This window comes from Podarcis erhardii (genome assembly GCF_964252035.2).
Source record: "Podarcis erhardii genome assembly, chromosome: 11".
In the NCBI taxonomy this organism is placed as follows: domain Eukaryota; kingdom Metazoa; phylum Chordata; class Lepidosauria; order Squamata; family Lacertidae; genus Podarcis; species Podarcis erhardii.
The window spans coordinates 43352977-43374440 of NC_138501.1; the positions used below are offsets into that span (position 1 = coordinate 43352977).

The 21464-nt window shown below is 43.6% G+C and overlaps 2 protein-coding genes across 2 annotated transcripts in view; both read left to right on the forward strand.

Annotated features, from left to right (window-relative positions):
* Nucleotides 1-12244, forward strand: part of ATP8B1 (ATPase phospholipid transporting 8B1) — a 65382-nt gene extending 53138 nt beyond the window's left edge. Inside the window, exons 15-25 of the mRNA XM_081881392.1 lie at nt 178-334; nt 1268-1456; nt 2023-2135; nt 3707-3871; nt 4568-4679; nt 4867-4942; nt 6198-6330; nt 8321-8609; nt 9750-9973; nt 11042-11125; nt 11972-12244. Of these exons, the coding sequence (XP_081737518.1) occupies nt 178-334; nt 1268-1456; nt 2023-2135; nt 3707-3871; nt 4568-4679; nt 4867-4942; nt 6198-6330; nt 8321-8609; nt 9750-9973; nt 11042-11125; nt 11972-12229 (1800 nt within the window). The 3' untranslated portion in view covers nt 12230-12244. The remainder of the gene's footprint in view (nt 1-177; nt 335-1267; nt 1457-2022; nt 2136-3706; nt 3872-4567; nt 4680-4866; nt 4943-6197; nt 6331-8320; nt 8610-9749; nt 9974-11041; nt 11126-11971) is intronic.
* A 1543-nt stretch (nt 12245-13787) lies between these two features.
* LOC309352846 (phospholipid-transporting ATPase IC-like) lies at nt 13788-18337 on the forward strand. The gene is made up of 3 exons (XM_081881725.1): nt 13788-13952; nt 15718-15848; nt 16044-18337. The coding sequence occupies exons 1-3, from the start codon at nt 13814-13816 to the stop codon at nt 16272-16274; spliced, it is 501 nt and encodes a 166-aa protein (XP_081737851.1). The 5' UTR covers nt 13788-13813; the 3' UTR covers nt 16275-18337.
* Nucleotides 18338-21464: the final 3127 nt, after the last annotated feature.

The window sequence follows — 21464 nt, forward strand, 5'->3', positions numbered from 1 at the left end:
GGGTACAGTTAGACCTACACCTGCTTCTCTACTGCTGACCTTTCTCAACAAAGGTGAAGCTGCCCCAACTGTCCCAGGATGTGGCCTACGTACTGTTTATACTTTGAACTGGTTGTGCATTGTCAGAAAGATAGACTGTGTGCACTAACACATTATTCACGTTCCCTTCTTGTGTAGCAAGTTGACTTCAGCTGGAATACGTATGCAGATGGGAAGCTCACCTTTCATGATCAGTATCTGATCGAACAAATTCGGTCTGGCAAGGAACCTGAAATTCGACAGTTTTTCTTCCTGCTTGCAATTTGCCACACAGTGATGGTGGATGCCTCTGATGGTAAGTACTGCATCCACAAAGAATCCTCATTTTATATACACTGAGCTGACCCAGTATTCATTGAAATGGAATGTTTATAAGACAGCCTAGTTTAGAATTCTACATCTATACAGCAATAGCTGCACTTTTGTGCGTCAGGTGTTACTACGAAATTGCAAACTGCTGGCAAATACACGTACTAATGATGTTGCCAAGAAGCCCTTTTACCTATAGCTGTGCTCAAGGCTTTTCATCATCCCTAATATCATAACAGGCCCCTCTCCACACTCTAGTGAGGTTGTATTTCGACTTAATGAGAGCCAGAGTGGTGTAGTGGTTAAGAGCGTAGTCTCGTAATCTGGGGAACCGGGTTCGAGTCTCCGCTCTTCCACATGCAGCTGCTGGGTGACCTTGGGCCAGTCACACTTCTATGAAGTCTCTCAGCCTCACTCACCTCACAGAGTGTTTGTTGTGGGGGAGGAAGGAAAAGGAGAATGTGAGCCGCTTTGAGACTCATTCGGGTAGTGATAAAGCGGGATATCAAATCCAAACTCTTCTTAATAAATTGGCATGTGAATGAGTCTTGCACCTGCACACATCCTGCTTCCTCCCTCCTTTCTTGGAATAATTAATCCTGGAGTCCTAGAATTAACCAGAGTTTGCTGTTCCGTCTGAACTGGGAAACGATGGTTACTAGACTAAGGAAAAAGCCTTATGCCAACCCCACAAAAATGGTTCAAGGTCTGGCATATTCTGCACCTGCTAACCAAAGCGTACAGGTTCAGATGTAATGGGAAACTGATTAAATGAGAACTTCCAGGGTTATTGCAGCATGCCAAGAAAGGAGGGGCCGGTGTGAGAACAGAACACATGGGCAAGAGACTCGTGCGTATATCATCTCACGTGATTCTCCCATCTACGAAGGTTTTCTAATTTTTTGTCTTAATACTCTAGGTGAGCTCAGCTATCAGGCGGCCTCCCCTGACGAAGGAGCATTGGTAACTGCAGCCAGAAACTTTGGTTTTGCTTTTCTTTCACGGACACAGAATACTATTACAATAAGCGAGATGGGAACTGTGAAAACTTACGAAGTTCTTGCCATTTTGGACTTCAACAGCGATAGAAAGAGGATGTCCGTTATCAGTGAGTAAGCTGCAAAAAAGAAAGAAAGAAAAAGGTTCATAAATCCTAAAACCATGTGCTAGAAGGTCTCTCTGCTGGAAGTGGAAAAACACATCAACTGTGCTCTCCGCCCTTTTTTTAAAGGAGCAATAACGAAAGAATTAATGAAACCTCCTTACATAAATAATTTGTATACTTCCAGCATACCAGCAGACCAGCCCATCATCTTAGCTTTACAGCACTGATGCCCTTCAGACTCCAGTCTTCAAACCAATTTCCCACAAGTTTTCCCAATACAGTCCTCCTCCTCTCATTTTAGTCTAAGCATGGAGGCAGTTTGGGAAAGGGCCATAGCTTAGTGGTGAGGCATCTGCTTTGCATGCGGAAAGTCCCAGGTTCAGTCCTCAGCATCTCTAGTTAGGGCTAAGAGAAACCCCCATCTGAAATCCTGCAGAGGGACTCAGTATGATCTGATTCCTTAGGAAGCACTTCCCTATGTTTCTTAAAAGGTCCAGCATAGGCCACATGAAGGGGGAGTGCATTTTTCCTATAACGCAGTGTTCCTAATCCATCTGTTGCTTTTGTAGCAAGAGAACCAGACGGAGCAATCAGGCTTTATTGTAAAGGAGCGGATACCGTGATATATGAGCGGCTGCATCAAAGGAATCCTACGAAGCATGCAACACAGGAAGCACTGGACGTAAGTTGGGTTCCGTATGTTTCTGTTTTGCTTTGTTTGCCATGTTTCTGAGGAGATTTCACCCCTCCCATATCCAAGAATCTCCTGACGAGTCTGCTGATTCTCCAGAGAGGAGGAGCAGTGTTCTGCTTTCTACTTATTCAGCTCCAGCACCACGTCAGTCAGTCAGTCAGTGTGTTGGGGAGAGAGAGAGAGACTGAGTGTTAGAGATCGTGTGTAGAGATAAGGTTGCTGCTAAGAGCAGCTGCAGACACTCAGTGCAGCATTCATTTATGCTTAGACCTATTTAGCTCTGTATATAGTTTTGTATTATAGTTGTAGTTATAGAATAAAAGAAGATATTCTACAGAGCTGCTCTCCGAGTCGTTTGTACACTGCTAGACTCTGCTATACTCTGCTGTGGACGACTGTATTGTGGGAGTGAATCCGGTGCTCACAACTCTAAGCTGTGAGTCCACAGCACTTTGACCTGTTCCTGTGCAGAAGGTGGTCTCTGGAAGTGCTACCCAGCTCGCCTAGCCCAGTCGGGGCTGAGTGGATGAGTCCAGTTGGTGGCACTGGCTCAAGGGCGATGCTGACAGTTTCTTTCCTTTCCTTTCCTTTTCGTATTCCATAAAGTTCAAACACTGCTGGAGTCAGGAATAGGTTGGCAATTATAGAATTAAATTTTTTTAAATTAATTTTTCATTTATGACTATCCAGTGCAGGCCACATTAACACAATACCAAATCATCACAATACAATCAAAAGAGCCAATTAATCAGTTCCGAATTAAACATTTTTGGATGGCTTCCCGTGTTCCGGCTATCAGGAGTTGATGTCATTCCTTGGTCCTGCACCAGTTCTCTTAATCAGTCCAAGTTCCACAATTCCAATCTTAATCCTTTAGTTTTGCAGCCACTGATGTAATGACTTTCGATCGTATTTAGTAAAGGAATAGGTCTGCAATTGTAGAAGAGCATGAGAAGAGCTCTGCTGGATCAGGCCCGTGGCACACCTGATCCAGCGTTCTGTTCTCATAGCGGCCAGCCGGATGCATGTGAGAAGCCCACAAGCAGGACTGTCCTGCTGTTTCCAACATCTGGCATTCAGAAGCATTTCTGCCTCCAGCCACGCAGGCAGAGCATAGCCATTGTGGCTGGAAACCTTATCATCCAGGAGTGTGGATTAGGTGACACTTATAGGTGTGACCCTCCAGATGTTGTTGAACTCCAATCCCCATCAGTCCTAGCAACCATGGCCAATGGTTGGGGATGATGGGAGCTGTAGTCTAACACCATCTGGTATAAACAAATGCTGACCACCCCCCAAAAAATTGGCGGACTTGCTGCATTTGTTTCTACTTAGATTTCTCTGCATCTCTTTCAGTTATTCCAAAATGCCTTCCGTTTTATTCACAATCCCTGCTTGGCAGAGTGATACCTGTCAATCTGTTTTTGTCACAGAGAGCTTTCTCAGATAATAGAATTGCAGGGTTGGATTGCAATGGAGGACTCTCAACTAAAGCATCCTTGACAGATGTCCGTCCAACTTTTAAAAACTGATACATTCTCGTTCCTTCCCCCCGGCAGATCTTTGCAAATGAAACCCTTAGAACGTTGTGCCTTTGCTACAAGGACATTAGCGAAGAGGAGTACGAGGCGTGGAATAAAAAATTCATGGCTGCTAGTGTTGCTACAAGGAACCGTGACGAAGCTCTGGACAAGGTGTATGAAGAAATTGAAAGAAATCTAATTGTAAGTCTATTGGGGAAGGGAGCTTTTGCTGTCTGCTTCCACACTTGACCTTGCAATACTTCCTATGAGGCTGTCAACTCAAATAGCATTTTATTAAATGTGCACATGTGTTTTTCTGGGCCCCTCTCTTCACTGCTTGGATGGCTACACGTTTATTTTCCTTCGGCACCCACATACATGCATCCTGATGCCTGAACAACTTCTCTGCAGTAGAGGCTGCTTTGGCATACTAAAAGTTGTTGTAAGTTGCTTTGGGATGATCTTTTCCATGTGGAGATCATGGTATTGTAGAGTTGGAAAGGGCCACAAGGAGCATCTAGTCCAACCCCCTGCAATGCAGGAATCTTTCACCCTATGTGGGGCTTGAACTCAAAACCCCAAGATTTAGAGTCTCATGCTCTGCTGGCTGAGCTATCCAACCTCGTATGTCTGGGTAGGGAAACCTCTGGCTTTTGAATGTAACCTGATAGATTCTGTTAGTCATTTCTAGCATAGCCACACCATGCATTTAAAACACATCCATCATGTGACTTCACCCAAAGAATCCTGGGAAGTGTAGTTTAAGGATGCTGGGAATTGTAGCCCAGTGGAGTGGGGTAAGCTACAGTACCCAGGATGCTTGGGTGGTGAGGAGTCATAGGCTTCAGATCTGACAACGGCCATACTAAACATGCTTGTTCTTTAAATAACCTGCAGCTCTTGGGTGCCACAGCAATTGAAGACAAGTTGCAGGATGGAGTTCCAGAAACAATATCCAAACTGGCGAAGGCAGATATTAAGATATGGGTGTTGACAGGCGACAAGAAAGGTAATGTGTATATTTATATAGCTGCTTCTTATTTGCCCAAGGGGTGTAAATGCAAAGCGAATAGCTCTGTTCCAGGGCTTTTTCCTTGTGGTTTGAATTGCTGTTGTAAGTGCAGTGCCGGCATATGCTTGTGAAAAGTCAGGTGAGCTAACAGATCATGACACGGCATTTTGTTGTTCTGTTGCAGAAACTGCAGAAAACATCGGGTTTTCCTGTGAACTCTTAACGGATGAAACAACTATCCACTATGGAGAAGACATCAGGTAAACAGGAAAAAAAAAACCTGGGGGTTTTTTGTTTTGGTTTTTTTGCATGTAAGGGATCTCTAATGAACAGAGTCACAGTGTAGGCTGGTCCGTTAGGACAAATGGACCACAGCAACCATCGTCCTCATTGGCCTAAATCTACGTCACAAGGCATTTGTGAGGACAAAATAGGGTAACTATTTTTCCTGAAGCCTGGTGCCATCATTATATAACTTTAGGCGCCAGGCAAAAGCTTTCCTTTATAACTGGGCCTTTGCCCTTTAACAATCTGTGGCCTTTTAGAAGTGAGTGGGATGTTTTTTTAATGCATTTCTTTTTCGTCTTAATGTATGTATGGGGTCGGGAGTTTTCTTGTCTGTTTGTTTTGTTGTAATGCCCTGCTTTGAAATGCCCTGGGCAAGATAAAGCAACTAACAAATTTAATAAATAATAACAACAACTCTTACACACACCTCCTGTTAGCTTTTAGGAGGAAAGGTGGAATATAAAAAATTTGGGGACTGGATGAATGAGAGAAATAGTACTTTAGGTTGATGTAGTAACCTGTGCTTAGGAGGATAATTTTAAGGGTTTGTTAAGGACTGGCGCCACTAACTTGGACAGCTGTTGATCTGTAAAACAGTGGTGACGAACTGTTTTTCTGGCTACTTGTGCTACAAGTCCAGTACAGAATATTACAGTGCACAAAAAGTTATCTGAGCCTGGAGACAGTTTTACCCTCCTTCTTCTAACTGCTGTCCCCACCCTCCCACTCAATGTGACACATACATGGGAACCCCAGTTATAGGGAAAACATTCGATGAATTACAGGTGGAGAGAAGTTAGTGGAGGGGAAGATTAAACACTCCCTCTCACCTGCAGCTTCTCTGCTTCGAATTAGCTTTCCCCTGCCACTGAGTAAGAGAAAGAATGACTCTGGTCTGTAGACTCACCTTTGCTACAGGGGTTTAGTTCCTGGTGAAATACCAAGGATTTCTTGTTAGGGTAAGATTAAGGAATTTCACAATCAAGACTAAGAGGTTTCAGAAGCCTTGTAGTCAGTGTAATATGCCGAGGTTCTAAAAGACTTTAGATCAAATGCCACTAAAACCAACTTGAAATATGCTGTTAGGTTTCATACACCTTCAATTGCAAAGCGGCCTTTCTTGCTAAATCCTAGTGGCATTTTCTTGGACATTTTGAATTGTTACACCCATCGTGGTTAAATGGTAAGATTTTGTGAGATTTTGGTTTTGCCTCTACACCTATTTAGTGCTCTTCTGCAGACAAGGTTGGAAAACCAGAGGAACGTAGTCGGATCAAACACGAATTCATCCCAAAGAAGCAACGATCCCTTTTTTGAGTCGGGTAGAAACCGTGCCCTAATTATCACTGGCTCATGGCTGGTAAGTATGCATTAGAGGTGCACTGATTACTTTGATGTGAGAGTTTTCCATACCCAAACAGCAAAAAATAAAATGCTAAGAATTTAACAAATCAAGGCAGGTAAACACATGGTCTTGCAAAGCCACCAACACCCATATGGAACTAAAACTGTCTTCATATTCAGGAAATTGGAGAATATTCATAAAGTTACTCCTTTTTTAATGGGTCAAAGCTTTTTGCCTTTCATGCTTCCTGTGGAGTCATGGAGTTAGAATATTTGCTTTCTGTTTATCTAGCTTGTTTACCCTGCTCAGTGAGATATTTGGCCATTTGAATAAGTGTAACAGGTGTACAGGATCAGATCAATCATCCTTTGGGACAAACACACATACCACTGACAGCAGGCAGCATTTTCCATAAGGATATTTTACTGAATAAGGCTGTTAATGATTGTGTACTATTAGAAGATATATCTGATGGTGAATGGCATTGCAGAAGGTCTTTGCAACTGATCCACAGAGATGTTTATAAGCCCCTTTCAGACACAACTTGCAGTACAGAACCAATGTGGCTACTAAGCCAAATACTCCATAAGCAACCTGAAGGCAATTTTACTGATGATGTATGACTTTAGATGTGTCAAGTCATTGCAGACAAAAGGGGGGAAACCTCAACATGCCATTTTTATAGGGGGTGGTGTGCACAGGACCCCAGATTCACTTTCTATCTCTGTTGTGGTGTTTCCAAATTCTGATCAGATTTTGAGTTGCTCTGTGCATTTGCTGCTTGTATTTAGACTTCTGAATTACTTTGCAATAATCTTTCAACCACAGTGGATGAAATTTATCGGACCACTTCAAAGGTCTCCAAGCCTCCCAAATTGCAGTCAAATAGGTCTAGGGACTTTTTGTGGAGGAAGTAAAAGGAATGAGGAGGGGGAAAATGTGAGTTGGTTGATTTCTTAGCTCAAAATAATTAAGAGATGGCAAAGTATAAATTCTTGCTGCGACATTAAAAAAAACAACAACACATTTTCAGCCTTCCCAATCAGCCTTTACAGGAAAGGAGGGGGAAAATGTGAGTTGGTTGATTTCTTAGCTCAAAATAATTAAGAGATGGCAAAGTATATATTCTTGCTGCGACATTAAAAAAAAAACAAAGCACATTTTCAGCCTTCCCAATCAGCCTTTACAGGAAAGACTTTACAGGTCTATGACAAGCCTTACAGTATGAGGCTGTCTAGAATTCTACATGTGGATTTCTGAAGTTCGGGAGGGGGGAAGCAGTTGCTAAAGAAGAGAAGTGCAGAATTTTTATTTTTAAAAAATTAAATTTTATTTTTTAAAATTTTTAAAATTTAATTTAAAAAAGTTAAATGATGCTTTTAACCTTTCTTTTTAAAACAACAACAACACCAAACTCCTCTGCTGTGTTCTAACAAAAAATAACAATCCAGAACTCTTCAGTGCTCTATAGGTAACATTTATTACAGCCTCACTTCTTGCAAAGCGCATAGACCTAGTCAGACATAAAGGTACCTCAGGTTAAGTACTTAATTCGTTCCGGAGGTCCGTTCTTAACCTGAAACTGTCCTTAACCTGAAGCACCACTTTAGCTAATGGGGCCTCCCGCTGCCGCTGCACTGCCGGAGCACAATTTCTGTTCTCATCCTGAAGCAAAGTTCTTAACCCAAGGTACTATTTCTGGGTTAACGGAGTCTGTAACCAGAAGCGTCTGTAACCTGAAGTATATGTAACCCGAGGTGCCACTGTATATAGGAAAGTGTAGAGCTGTATTGGCACAGCAAAGCAGGAATGCAGAGGGCTCTGTGTCTTACTGGTAGACCTGATCTGACTTGCACGGTGGTAAAGGTAAAGGTAAAGGTAAAGGGACCCCTGACCATTAGGTCCAGTTGTATTTGCCTCTTTATTCAGCCCCTACAGAGAGCCTGTGCACACTCCTAATTTTTATAGCAACTGGAAGTTTACCGAGAACAATTATTTCTTACAGAATGAAATTCTCCTGGAGAAGAAAAAGAAGAGGAAGAAACTCTTGAAGCTGAAGTTTCCAAGGACAGCAGAAGAAAAGCAAAAGCAGATGGAGAGCAAAAGGAGAGCTGAGCTGGTCAAGGAGCAGCAGCAGCAGAACTTTGTTGACTTGGCTTGCGAGTGCAGCGCAGTGATTTGCTGCAGAGTGACGCCCAAGCAGAAAGCCATGGTGGTTGACCTGGTGAAGAAGTACAAGAAAGCCATCACCTTGGCCATCGGGGATGGTGCCAACGACGTAAATATGATAAAAAGTAAGTGGTGCACGCATTATTATTTTTTTGCCAAAACACATTTGTTTATTTAAATGTTTATATGTCTCCTGTTGTGAAAACAACCAAGGCGGGTTACAATAAAATCCAATAAAAATCCAGTAACAACAGTAAAAGAATACCAGCGGTATTAACAGTCTGTACAAAATGTAATTTTAACAGTTTCCGACAGATGCCTGTCAATCAGTAGCCTGGAAAGGCCACAGTAAACATATGGAACAGGGCTGCACTGGTACAGTTAAGACAGAAGACAGGAAGGCTATCCTCACCTCCATTGTTTTTCAATTTAACTTGCTGGGGGTGGGGAGGAATGCACCCAAATGCATTTGGGCAATGGTATGTCCCATCTTTTATTCTTGCGGTAGTAATGTTTTAATGCTGCAAATTCTTTTTCTTGACCCAGTCTGCCACCCACATTCCTTATTTTCTGGGTCTACTTTTTCCTTTCTACTATTTATGAGAATTCTGAACTTTTTAGATGACACAGTACAGTGGTACCTTGGGTTACATATGCTTCAGGTTACAGACTCCGCTAACCCAGAAATAGTACCTCGGGTTAAGAACTTTGCTTCAGGATGAGAACAGAAATCGTGCTCTGGCGGCACGGCAGTAGCAGGAGGCCCCATTAGCTAAAGTGGTGCTTCAGGTTAAGAACAGTTTCAGGTTAAGAACAGACCTCTGGAACAAATTAAGTACTTAACCTGAGGTACCACTGTACACTCATGTCAGAATTTAATGTTGGGAAAGCAGGAAATAATGGACAGCATAGCCTCACATGCAGTGAAAATGTTTGTTTTTAATCTTTGTACACAGCAGGTGAAAATACAGATATGATTGATTTATTAAAAGCCTCTATGGTGCTTAGACCTGGATTACATATAATCCTAAAGTAAATGGTTAACTGGATCATCCAGACCCGATTCAGGGGCTTAACAAAGGTTTATTGACCATGAACAAGCCACACTCTAAACTGGTGGTTTGTTGTTAGCTGATAAAGCTTGGTTAATGTTAATCATTGGCTAGCAGTCTGTACAAGCCGGGCCCTCAACTCCCTCCCTTCCTTGGTGACTGCTTTTTGTGGAAGGAGCTCTCAACTGTGTGTTTTCATTGTTGTTGTTCTAGCGGCCCATATTGGTGTTGGCATAAGTGGACAAGAAGGGATGCAAGCAGTCATGTCCAGCGACTACTCTTTTGGCCAGTTCAGATTCCTCCAAAGGTTGTTGCTTGTTCACGGCCGATGGTCGTACATAAGGATGTGCAAGTTCCTTCGGTACTTCTTCTACAAAAACTTTGCATTTACCTTAGTCCACTTTTGGTACTCCTTCTTCAATGGCTATTCTGCCCAGGTAAGAGAGAGAAGAGGGGGTGGGGTGGGGTGATCATAAATGTCCAAGTTAGCTCATAGTCTAAGAGGCAGGAACATCAGTACCAAATAATATTCATGAAGTTTTAGTCCAAAATGAATTTTCTAGAATTGTGCTGAATGTTTAAGTGCTATTCCAGTCAAAACAGTTCCTGGTGACCTAATTTATTGTCGAAACAAAATAAAAAAAATCCTTCCAGTAGCACCTTTGTTGTTGCTGTTTAGTTGTTTAGTCGTGTCTGACTCTTTGTGACCCCATGGACCAGAGCACACCAGGCACTCCTGTCTTCCACGGCCTCCCACAGTTTGGTCAGACTCATGTTGGTAGCTTCGAGAACACCGTCCAACCATCTCGTCTTCTGCCGTCCCCTTCTCCTTGTGCCCTCCATCTTTCCCAACATCAGGGTCTTTTCCAGGGAGTCTTCTCTTCTCATGAGGTGGCCAAAGTATTGGAGCCTCAGCTTCACGATCTGTCCTTCCAGTGAGCACTCAGGGCTGATTTCCTTCAGAATGGAGAGGTTTGATCTTCTTGCAGTCCATGGGACTCCCAAGAGTCTCCTCCAGCAGCATAATTCAAAAGCATCCATTCTTCGGTGATCAGCCTTCTTTATAGTCCAGCTCTCACTTCCATACATCACTACTGGGAAAACCATAGATTTAACTATTTGGACCTTTGTTGGCAAGGTGATGTCTCTGCTTGAAAGCTCATACCAATTACAAACTTAGTTGGTCTCTAAAGTGCTACTGGAAGGATTTTTTTTATTTTGTTTCGACTACGGCAGACCAACACGACTACCTACCTGTAACTAATTTATTGTGTTATGAAGAGAGCCTACAATTGGAACTGAAATGCTGTGTAACTTTTCAACAACTGAGAACTGGAAGAGAAAAATAAGATGTGCAGTTAATTCTGTTTGTGGATGCCTGTTCTTTCAATTCTAGTTACAATCTCTTGACTAACTCTCTCTCTCTGTCTCTTTACATACATACTTACATGCATGGGAGATAGAAAAATGATGTAACCAAATTATTACTATATTGTTTATTGCAGACAGCTTATGAAGATTGGTTTATCACTCTCTACAACGTATTATATTCCAGCCTGCCAGTTCTCCTCGTTGGGTTGCTTGACCAGGTATGCCAACAAAGTCAGAATTTATTTCTTTTAAAAGCAGTGCAGACTTTTGGATGCCATGGAAACAGCTGACCTGAATCCTCTGTGTTAGCGACCTCCATCCTGCTCAAAACCACTTACCTGTAGTTTGCTCTATTGGTATACTGTAGAACTAGGAGCACAAATCCTGTAGCTGCCTCCCACATCAAGGCCACACCTTCAGACCTGCTGATTCTATCATAGGAAAAACCCATGTGACTCTAGGTGAGGTTGGGTGTTCAGTGAATGGACTCTTGTATAACCAGCCTCCAGATTCCTCTTCCTCTTTGAATGAGGTTGTTGCTGGCATTCATCAGTCTTGAGAGACAATGGAGCGTGCCTCTGGGGGCGAGGCAAAACCCTGCAAAAATGCCTGTGTTTCAAGACTTATTGGGGAACTATATAAAAGCCCTGTGCCTGTAAAGTCTTAGTGTCTTACGTTAGGCACCAGGTTGCTTTTGAGCAACCTTGGAGCTCCCATCATATATTACATGCTGAGAAGGCTGCAGAAGCAGAACCATACTGCTGACATCCCCCTTAGTGCTGAGCATGCCACTGGGCCCACCTTCTAGACATCCGTGCATTGGTGTGGATGTCCACAGTGAGGTAGTGTTTGAATAAGCAGCATAAGGGAGCACCTGGGCATTTTCTGGTACCATAGTGCAGGTATATGCAGAGATTTTGAGATATGGCTGCCTTTCTGTTTTGGAATTGAATGTTTCTGATTAATATTACAGAGTAGTTGTGGGGTGTGTGTGCATATTTTATAGTTACCTTTCAAGATAAAAAAAATTGCTGTAGTAATAAAATTGCAATGATTTCTTTAAGGACGTGAGTGACAAGCTGAGCATACGTTTTCCTGCCTTGTACGTATCGGGACAGAGAGATTTGCTTTTCAACTACAGGAAGTTCTTTGAAAGCCTCCTGCACGGTGCTCTATCATCACTGGTTATTTTCTTCATACCGTACGGTGCTTACCTACAAACCATGGGGCAAGATGGAGAAGCACCCTCAGATTACCAGTCCTTCGCTGTCACAGCGGCGTCCTCTCTCATAATCGCAGTCAACTTTCAGGCAAGTAGATGAATCTCATATAGCTCCTCTGTCTGCTGTACACAAAGCACATCAGTGAAATGGGCAGCTTGGTAATCAGACTCTCCCTGATGCTGTGAACACGGAGATTTATAGCCAGACATTGTGTGTGCGGGTGAGAGACTGAGAAACTGAATGACCTTTTCTCAGACTTGCAGACCTGGAGAAGTTTTATGCGATATGAGACTGGGTGTGAGGAGGGCTGAGAGAGAGACCCTGTCTGCACTATACATTTAAAGCAGTATTATACCACTTTAAACTGTCCTGGCTTATCCCCCCCCCCCCAAAGAATCGTGGGAACTGTAGCTTGTTGAGAGCTGTTAGGACAGTGGTGTCCAAACTTCTTTCAAAGAGGGCCAGATTTGATGAAATGAAGGACCATGAAGGCTGACCAAAGGGCCAACCAAAGTTGTTAAGCCACAAGGGCCGGATTCAACTGACCGGTGGGCTGGATTAAGCCCCCAATACAGACTTTAGACATACCTGTGTTAGGAGAACTCTATTCCCTTCACAGAGCTACAAATCCCAGAGTGGTTTAAGAATCAATCCCTCTTCACAGTTGTCACTCTGGGAACTGTAGCGCTGTGAGGGGAATAGGAATCTGACAATTCTCAGCAGCCTCAATAAACTACAGTTCTTTGAGTGAAGCCCATGACTCTTTCAGGTGGCATGATGCTGCTTTAAATGTATGGTGCAGATGGAGCCCAGAGGGTTGCTACGGCTCTGTATTGTAGCAACTCTGCCCTTCATCTAACCCTCACATCTGTGCATCTTAACCACTGGAACTCTTGCAAGAGGAACAGGAAACCTGCATGGCCCCTATCACTGGAAGCAGCATCTGGCAAGAGTACAAGTGTGCCGAGCGATTTGGGCTTTTTGCAGTTGTTCCTTATTTTTCTTACAATCCTGCCCTTCCTCTCGTGAGAGACCAGGACACAGCTTTTACAACAGCCATAAAAACCCAGCACTAAAAACCCAAAGTAAAATCACAACCCACAACGTAAGTAAATTATGCAGGTCAAAGCTGATTCCACAGTGTTCCAAAGGCCTACAGGAATGAGGAGGTTTTTAGCTGATACTCCTTCGTGCAAACAATGCGTGGACAATAGCTGGATTTTTGTAAGGAGGGAGTTTCATGATAACTCTTTCTTGCTGTCTTCTGAGCGCAAACAATTCTTGCTTCTCTTTGAAGAAAACCCAGAAATATTTAAAGCAGGAGAGGCAAAATATTTTCTGTGGGAAATGGAATGAGGGAAACGAAATGAGAGAGAGAGGGGGAGGGAGGGAGGGAGGGAGAGAAATTGCTCTTGCAGTAGACCAGGAGAGCTGAGGGATAGCTCCCTGCTCTGTCCACTTGAGCATGCGATTCCTCAGAAAGTCAAGCTGAAGAACAGCTTGGGCATAGCTGGGAGAAAGTAGCAAATGGAGGCGCCGGCCTCCTTTGTCCTCCCCTCCCTTGTGTTCATCTTGCCCATTGGAGAACTGTCTTCAAGGTTTTAAAGAATCTTTTGACACCTGCCACCTGTACCGTGATCTGCCCTCTTGCTAACTTCTGCATGTCTGTCTGTTTGCTTCTAGATGGGGTTGGATACATCTTACTGGACGTTTGTGAATGCTTTCTCAATATTTGGGAGTATTGCACTTTACTTCGGAATTATGTTTGATCTACACAGTGCTGGGATCCATGTCCTTTTTCCTGCTGCTTTTCAGTTTACAGGTCAGTACTTAACTAAGTCACCCTAGCTGCAGCCACATTAGTGACTACAAATGCCATGTGATGCACCCCAAAGAGTCTACACTATCCTGGTGTGCCTTCCATGATGTCGTTGGGACTAAAAATCCCATCATCCCCAGTCATGCTGGCTGGAGCTGATTGGAGTTGAAGTTCAACACCATTTGGCAAAGGCGATCTTAAAAGAGAAACAAGCGTTTAATTAAACTTTGGGCCTGGTAAGGAGGGGGCTCCATTTTATTCAATTTCGTTGAATTTTATGTACGGCTGAAGCTGTTGAAGTCCAGAAAACTGACAACGTATCACAGGCATATTTGAGGCCATGGTTGGTTGGGAACCAAACCCAATGTACACTAGCAATTTTTAATGGGGCTGTTGCTAATAACTACTAATCTTCAAATTTGAGTTCGTATTGGGACATCAAATTTCTGTATCTGTATCTGGTTTCTAATCACATTTATTGTTTGCATTCATATAAACCATCATAAAAACATCACCATCTTATTTTTATTTATTTAAATTTGTATACTGCCCTTAACCTGTAGATCGCAGGGCGCTTCACAACATAAAAGCAGAAGATAAAAAACACAAAATACAGAATAAAAGCAAGAACGAAAACAAACCAATAACCCCCTCCCTGCCTGCCTCTTCCGCTGCCACCTTTCCACAAAAGCAGTCATCCTCAAAGTGGCTTTAGAGATGGAGCGGGGGCTGGGGACCGCAGAGCTCAGTAGAAGGGCACACATTGCAGAAGACCCCAGGTTAAATCTCTGTTATCTCAAAGGATCTCAAATAGCAGGGCTGGTAGGTACACCTGCTGGAGACTAGATAATGTTGGACAAGGTAGAGCAATTTGGGTCTCCAACTGCTTTTGGACTACAGTTCCCATCATCCCTGACCACTGTTCCTGCTAGCTAGGGATCATGGGAGTTGCAGTCCAAAAACAGCTGGAGACCCAAGTTAGGGAAACTTTGAGGTAGACCAATGGTTTTGCTTGATGCAAGGCAGCTTCATATATTATATATTATACACACACACCACTTCAGCCTTACCAACCTGGTGCCCTCCTGATGCTTTGGACTACAACTCCCATCAGCCCTGTGCTGCCTGGAGCTGATGGGATTTGTAGTCCAATGCGTCTGGAGAGTGCCAGGTTGGTGGAGGCTGCAGCAAAGAGCCATAGTATTTGGGCCCCTAGAGGCCATGTGATAAATGCTCTGCAAGTTACTTCTAAAAACATAAACCCATCACAAAAGCCTTTTTTTAAAAAGCCAGTAATTATTACGTTGTGGGACACGGGTGGCGCTGTGGGTTAAACCACAGAGCCTAGGACTTGCTGATCAGAAGGTCGGCGGTTCGAATCCCCGCGACGGGGTGAGCTCCCGTTGCTCGGTCCCTGCTCCTGCCAACCTAGCAGTTCAAAAGCACGTCAAAGTGCAAGTAGATAAATAGGTACCCCTCTGGCGGGAAGGTAAACAGTGTTTCCGTGCACTGCTCTGGTTCGCCAGAAGCGGCTTAGTCATGCTGGCCACATGGCCGGCTCCCTCGGCCAATAAAGTGAGATGAGCGCCGCAACCCCAGAGTCAGTCACGACTGGACCTAATGGTCAGGGGTCCTTTACCTTTTTTAATTCTTACGGTAATAACACTGCAAGCATTTTTGCTTTCTGTGTGATACTATTAGCATGAAGGGGAGCACCACAACCATAGCTATGTGTACATTATTCTTTCCTCTCTTTTTCCTCCTACAGGTACTGCCCCAAACGCTCTCCGGCAACCGTATCTCTGGTTGACAATAATCCTATCCGTTGCACTTTGCTTGCTGCCGGTGGTCGCTCTCCGTTTCTTGAGCATGACCATTTGGCCTTCGGAAAGCGAGAAGGTACGTATGAGAAATGTAGAGGGCGTTAACAGGGCAAGCAGAGCTGAGCTCAACGAGCCCACTGGTCTGTCTCAATGCAAAGTTCCTAGCATCTTCCAGGAGTCCACAGGATTTAACTTAACCTTCTATCCGTAGCAAGTGAGTCCGTTTCCCTGCTTCCTCGTTAACCTTTTGTGTAACTTTCTCCTTTAAAAGGTCCAGAAGAATCGCAAGAAGTTCAAGGCCGAAGAGGAAAAATGGAAGCGAAGGCAAAGCGTCTTCCGCCGTGGGATCTCTGGCCGCCGTTCTGCTTATGCCTTCTCCCACCAGCGGGGTTACGCTGACCTCATAGCTTCCGGGCGGATCATTCGTAAAAGGAGAGCTTCGTTAACCGCGGTCCTTGGCAACAATTTAGCAGAAGTCAGGCAAGCTGAAGAAGCCAGCTGATGATTTTCTGTGTCCTACAGGAAGTGGATCCCCCCCCCACCCTTTGAAAAACAATTGCACAAAGTTTTTATTTTTTTATGAAAAACTCAGGATTCTTTTTTCTTTTTTGGGGAAAAAAATTCAAGATTATGAAGACAGCTTGATTTCCTCCTCAAGCCACTTCGTTTGAGATAACTGAACTGAAGAACTGAGCAGTGTTTTCAGATCTTGATCCTTGTATATTTTGTTTCATGTGAAATTGAAGGATATAAATCTATGGGCTTAAAGACCAACAATTGCAACGGTTGTTGTTCTTTTAAAATGATACTTAGAACTTCATGTTTCTTTTTTTAAAATGCAATCATGAAAATACAGTTTCAACTGATGTTTTGTGCCTCAACACCAAAGATGGACTTAGCTGAGAAGCAAAATGGTTCTGTTTGCCACTTCATTCCACTAACTCAGCTATGATTATTATTTTTAGCTAACCAAAGATGTCCTCTTTTTCTTTTAAGACAAGAGAGGTGCAGTTTTACTTTGCAAGCATTCGGAACCATTATTCACCGATCCATGGGGTATTGTGGCCCAAGGCAGCAAGCTTTTAATAATTTTCAGGGATTTGGGTGGGGAAACGTCAGTACGTATATACAAAGCATCTTAATCAGGTTAGCCTCTTAATCTGGCATTGGGGATAGGGAGTCTGTGGCTGTGTGCATGTTGTTGAGACTCCAACTCCCATCAGCCGCAGCCACAATGGCCAATAGTCAGGGGTGATGGGAGTTGTAGTTCAGCAGCATCTGGGAAGTACAAGTTCCCTATCTCTGTTCTAGGTCTGGTCCAGGAGGTATAGCTAGTTTGCAACATTCACTCAATCGGGGCTTTCTTGGGGGATACTCTACTGAAATGACCACCAATTGTTCACCAGCAGGACTTGGTGAATTGAATCTCTTTTCTGGTATATTGTTTTATACCACTGCCTTTCCTCTTTTTAAAAGTCTCTGTGTTCTTTGTATCATGTTTTGCGAAAAAAGGGACAAGATATCAAACCAGTGAAGGGTGCATTATTGGCATACTTCCTTGATTTTCCACCTGCTTAACCTTTATGCAAGGTAGACGTCAACGATTCTCACATTACGGGAATTGTTTCCACGTAGAACAGGTGTGAGGAACTTTTGGTCCTCCAGATGTTCCTGAACTACAACTCCCATCATCCCTAGCCATTGATTTTTGCTGGGTGTGATGGGAATTGTAATTCCCCACACCTGATGCAGAACATGTGGACACCATTGTACTTAAAAGGCACGTGCGTGGTCTATTTTACTACACATGTATATGTGGCTAAAACCAGGTGTGCATGGGTTCTTCACACATGATAATGTGCACGCTTAAGTGAGACCCATGTTACAAGTCCTGGGTGAAACAGACTAAACTGAATAAAATGTTGTTTTTTTCACTGGGTGATGGTTCAAAGCACACACTGGAACAAGAGAACTGAGCACATCAAGGATAACTCCTTTTCACTATGTTTTAATAGTAAAAAAAATATGTTTGAGATTTTTAGTGTACAGTTCTGAGGGTTTTTGTGTTGGGACATATAAATGGTTTACATTTCAAAAATTTCAGCATACACCAATGTGTCTTGTTAAATATTCACTATATAGTTCCACTTTTTTTTTTTTTTTTTTGCAAACCATGCAGTCTAAAATCATCCTTTAGGAGCATGGAATTCATACATTTCTTCATTATTATCGTTATTTAATGTGCAAAGGTTTACAGCTTTTTCTTTTAAGTAGGTGGGAGAAGATTGACTTTAGTTTCCTAGACTGGTTTCTCTCCATCCAAAGACAAGGAGGTGGCGAGCCACACGTTTCAAGTTCCTAATCTGGGTGCAATATTAATTTTAACGTGCTGGTTGAGATAGGTATGCCATACACTTGTATCCAAACCATATATTGTAAATATTTTTATTTGCTTAAAGATAATGTACATATTTGACAGGCCTTAATTTTTAATGCTTTTGACTGAAGTGAAAGAAGTGTTTTCACTGGTCCGAAATATTTTTATTAAACTATACTTCAAATACATATTTGTATATTCATATAGTGTTCAGCGACTTTCGTGAGAGTGCAACTGTTACTTTATTTGCTATGTTTATGTTCCCCCTTTCCATCAAGTAACTCAGCATACACAGGTCTCCCCATCTGTCAGGAACAGGCAGAAGTCCAAAGGAGGCAGGGGGCAGGAGAACAAACCAAGAGAAGGGGATTCTGTGAGGCAGGGAAAAGAGGAAGAGTCTGGGCAGTCAGATGGAATAAATTGTTGCAGGAAGGCGCAGAGGTAAAGAGAGTGTCGGTGTCATGCACTGATTGGACAAAGACAAGAACCAGCTAGGGAATCACCAAGGGAAGCAGGCTCAAAACCTGAGGAGTGGTGGTGGGACGGCGATGGGGGTCAAAGGAAGAAAAGACTGGGAGGAGGTGTTGGAAGCTGAAGAGGTAACTGTCGGAGCCTCCGTACGACCGAGCTGCAATGGCTACTCCTCCGGCCGTATCTTCGGAACCCCATTCAGGCTCTCCTCCGATGGTGATTAACGACCTAAGCCTTTGAATGAGACTTCAGGCACGCTCTCCATTCACAGAGTACTTAGACAGCAGCAGCAGGAGCCAGAAATATGTGCTACATTGCTACTTTATTTCTAATTACGCAAGACAGAAAAGAATATGCATCTGATCTCTGTGAGACAGAAAACAACAGAACAAAGAGTCAGGAAACCAGTAACTTCAACATCCGTCTCCCGTCAGACTTCCAACAGTCTGGAATGTCAACAGAGTCTTGTGACTCCAAGAACTGCACAGTGGCTTAACAGAAACCTAACAGGAACAGGGCTTAGTGAGCTGGGAGAGTCTGTGGCAGAGAGAAGTTCAGAAGCAGGAAAGAAGGGAGGTCAAGAGGCAGAGATGGGTCAGGCTTGTGAAGAGGTGCAGGTATCTCCCCCTTGTGCTGTGACAAGCTCCCCTCCCTGCTGTTCTTCCAGAACCAGAAGAGGTATGAACCGGGAGGAGCAAAGGCAGACACGCAGGAGCAGTCTCAGATTGCTTGGGGTGGCGGTGGGGAACCCAGAAGAGGCCAGAGACATAGGTGACTGTGGGCAGTTGGGGATGTTTATTCTTGGCAACTGTGTCATGGGGGCAAGACCTGCCGGAGATGAGTTGCTGTGCTCATTAGGCCTAACACTCCTGTACAGATCCTCTTTTGCTAATAAAGAGTTAGCTTGGATTCACTCAGGTGATTTACTGCTGCTGGCTCCTGTCAAAGGGCTTAAAGAGATAGGAGCAGCTGGAGATGCCGCGCAGGAGGAGTTTCCAGTCGCTTGCGTGGCCACCTTTTGCGATTCCAATTTGTAGGGTGCAGCAGTGCAGTGGTAAAACTGCTACCACATTTGCAAAGCTAAGCAGAGTAGGGTATGGTTTCAAGCTGGATGGGGGACTGCGCGTTCGGGATTCCTGCATTGTAGAGGGTTGAACTATAGATGACCCTTGGGGTCCTTCCAACTCCACAATTATATGATTCTTTGAGAACACTTGGGCTGGATCTATACAGATTTTTTTAAAAAAACAATCAGCCACAGAACATGTTATAAAGGCTCTTAAAGGAAAACCCCATTGGTGATGGATCACTACTCTACAGCGCCATCTGGTGTTGCATGTTTATAAGGCAGGTATAACGATATACAGTGGTACCTCTGGCTGCAAATGGGATCCGTTCAGGAGGCCCGTTCGCAACATGAAAATAGCACAACCCGCAGCAGCCATTTGCCGCTTCTGCGCATGATGTCATTTTGCGCCTCTGCGCATGCGGTGAAACCCAGAAGTAACCCTTTCCGGTACTTCTGAGTCGCTGCAGGACGTAACCTGAAAGAACGTAACATGAAGCGAACGTAACATGAGGTATGACTGTAACTGAAGAGTCTCACTTGAGTCCTTGCTCTAGCTCAAAAATCTGCTGAAAGTGAAGTCTGACATTTCACCGCTAGAGGTCTCACAGACCTGACTTTAGATAGCTAGAATATACAGTGGTACCTCAGGTTAAGTACTTAATTCATTCCGGAGCTCCGTTCTTAACCTGAAACTGTTCTTAACCTGAATCACCATTTTAGCTAATCGGGCCTCCCGCTGCTGCCGCGCCGCTGGAGCACGATTTCTGTTCTCATCCTGAAGCAAAGTTCTTAACCCGAGGTACTATTTCTGGGTTAGCAGAGTCTGTAACCTGAAGTGTATGTAACCTGAGGTACCACTGTACTAGGTAAGTGGTGGTCTGTGGAGCCCAGGGGGGTCTGCATAACCAACCCAGGGTGTGTGTGGCACCATTCACATAACAAAAACTACTGTAGAAATATCAAAATGTTCAAAAGTAGGGGGTCCATGGTTTGGCTTCTGAAAAACATGGAGCCCGCAGTATTTAATTAGGAACTACTGTGCTAGATGATGCACAAGCATCTTGCTTTTCTTGCTGCAGAGGAGTGAAAAATGTGTATGGAATACAGTACATATACAATGCTTTCCCCCTTAAGATAGCTTTAAAAAAAAAAAAGAACTACATAATAGCTAAGCTAGCAGCAAAAAAAATTACAAGGAACTTGCAGGGGTTTATTACAACATGAACTTTTGTGATTCAAGCATGCAAATTTAAAACAAGTATGCACACAAACTCATGCATACTCTCATATTCTGCAATTTGCAAAACCAGCATAACTCCCATGATCCCTAGCTAGCAGGTCTAGTGGTCAGGGATGATGGGAACCGTAGTCTCAAAACATCTGAAGGGCCGAGGTTGAGGAAGCCTGCTTTAGATACCTACTGCATCCATAAATTACCATATAGCATATACTGTATTCAACACATATAAAGGGTCCCATTACCTTCAGTAGCTTAGGGCCTCGTCAAACCTAAATACGGCCTTGGGAAACGCTGTTTTAATATAATATTTTAGCTTCCTGTTCATTACATTTGAACAGATACTTTGACTTTCTCCAGCTACGTTTTACTCCAGATTTAACTGACGCAAACCGTTTCGAATCTCCCCCCCACCCCCTTGAAATTATAAAGCGGTAATGGAAAATAATAATAATACTAATGATAAAATAAGTCCCCGCATCCCGCTCCTGACGCCGCCGGCCCTCTCCAACCAGGCGCAAGCGGCGCGCAATGGGTG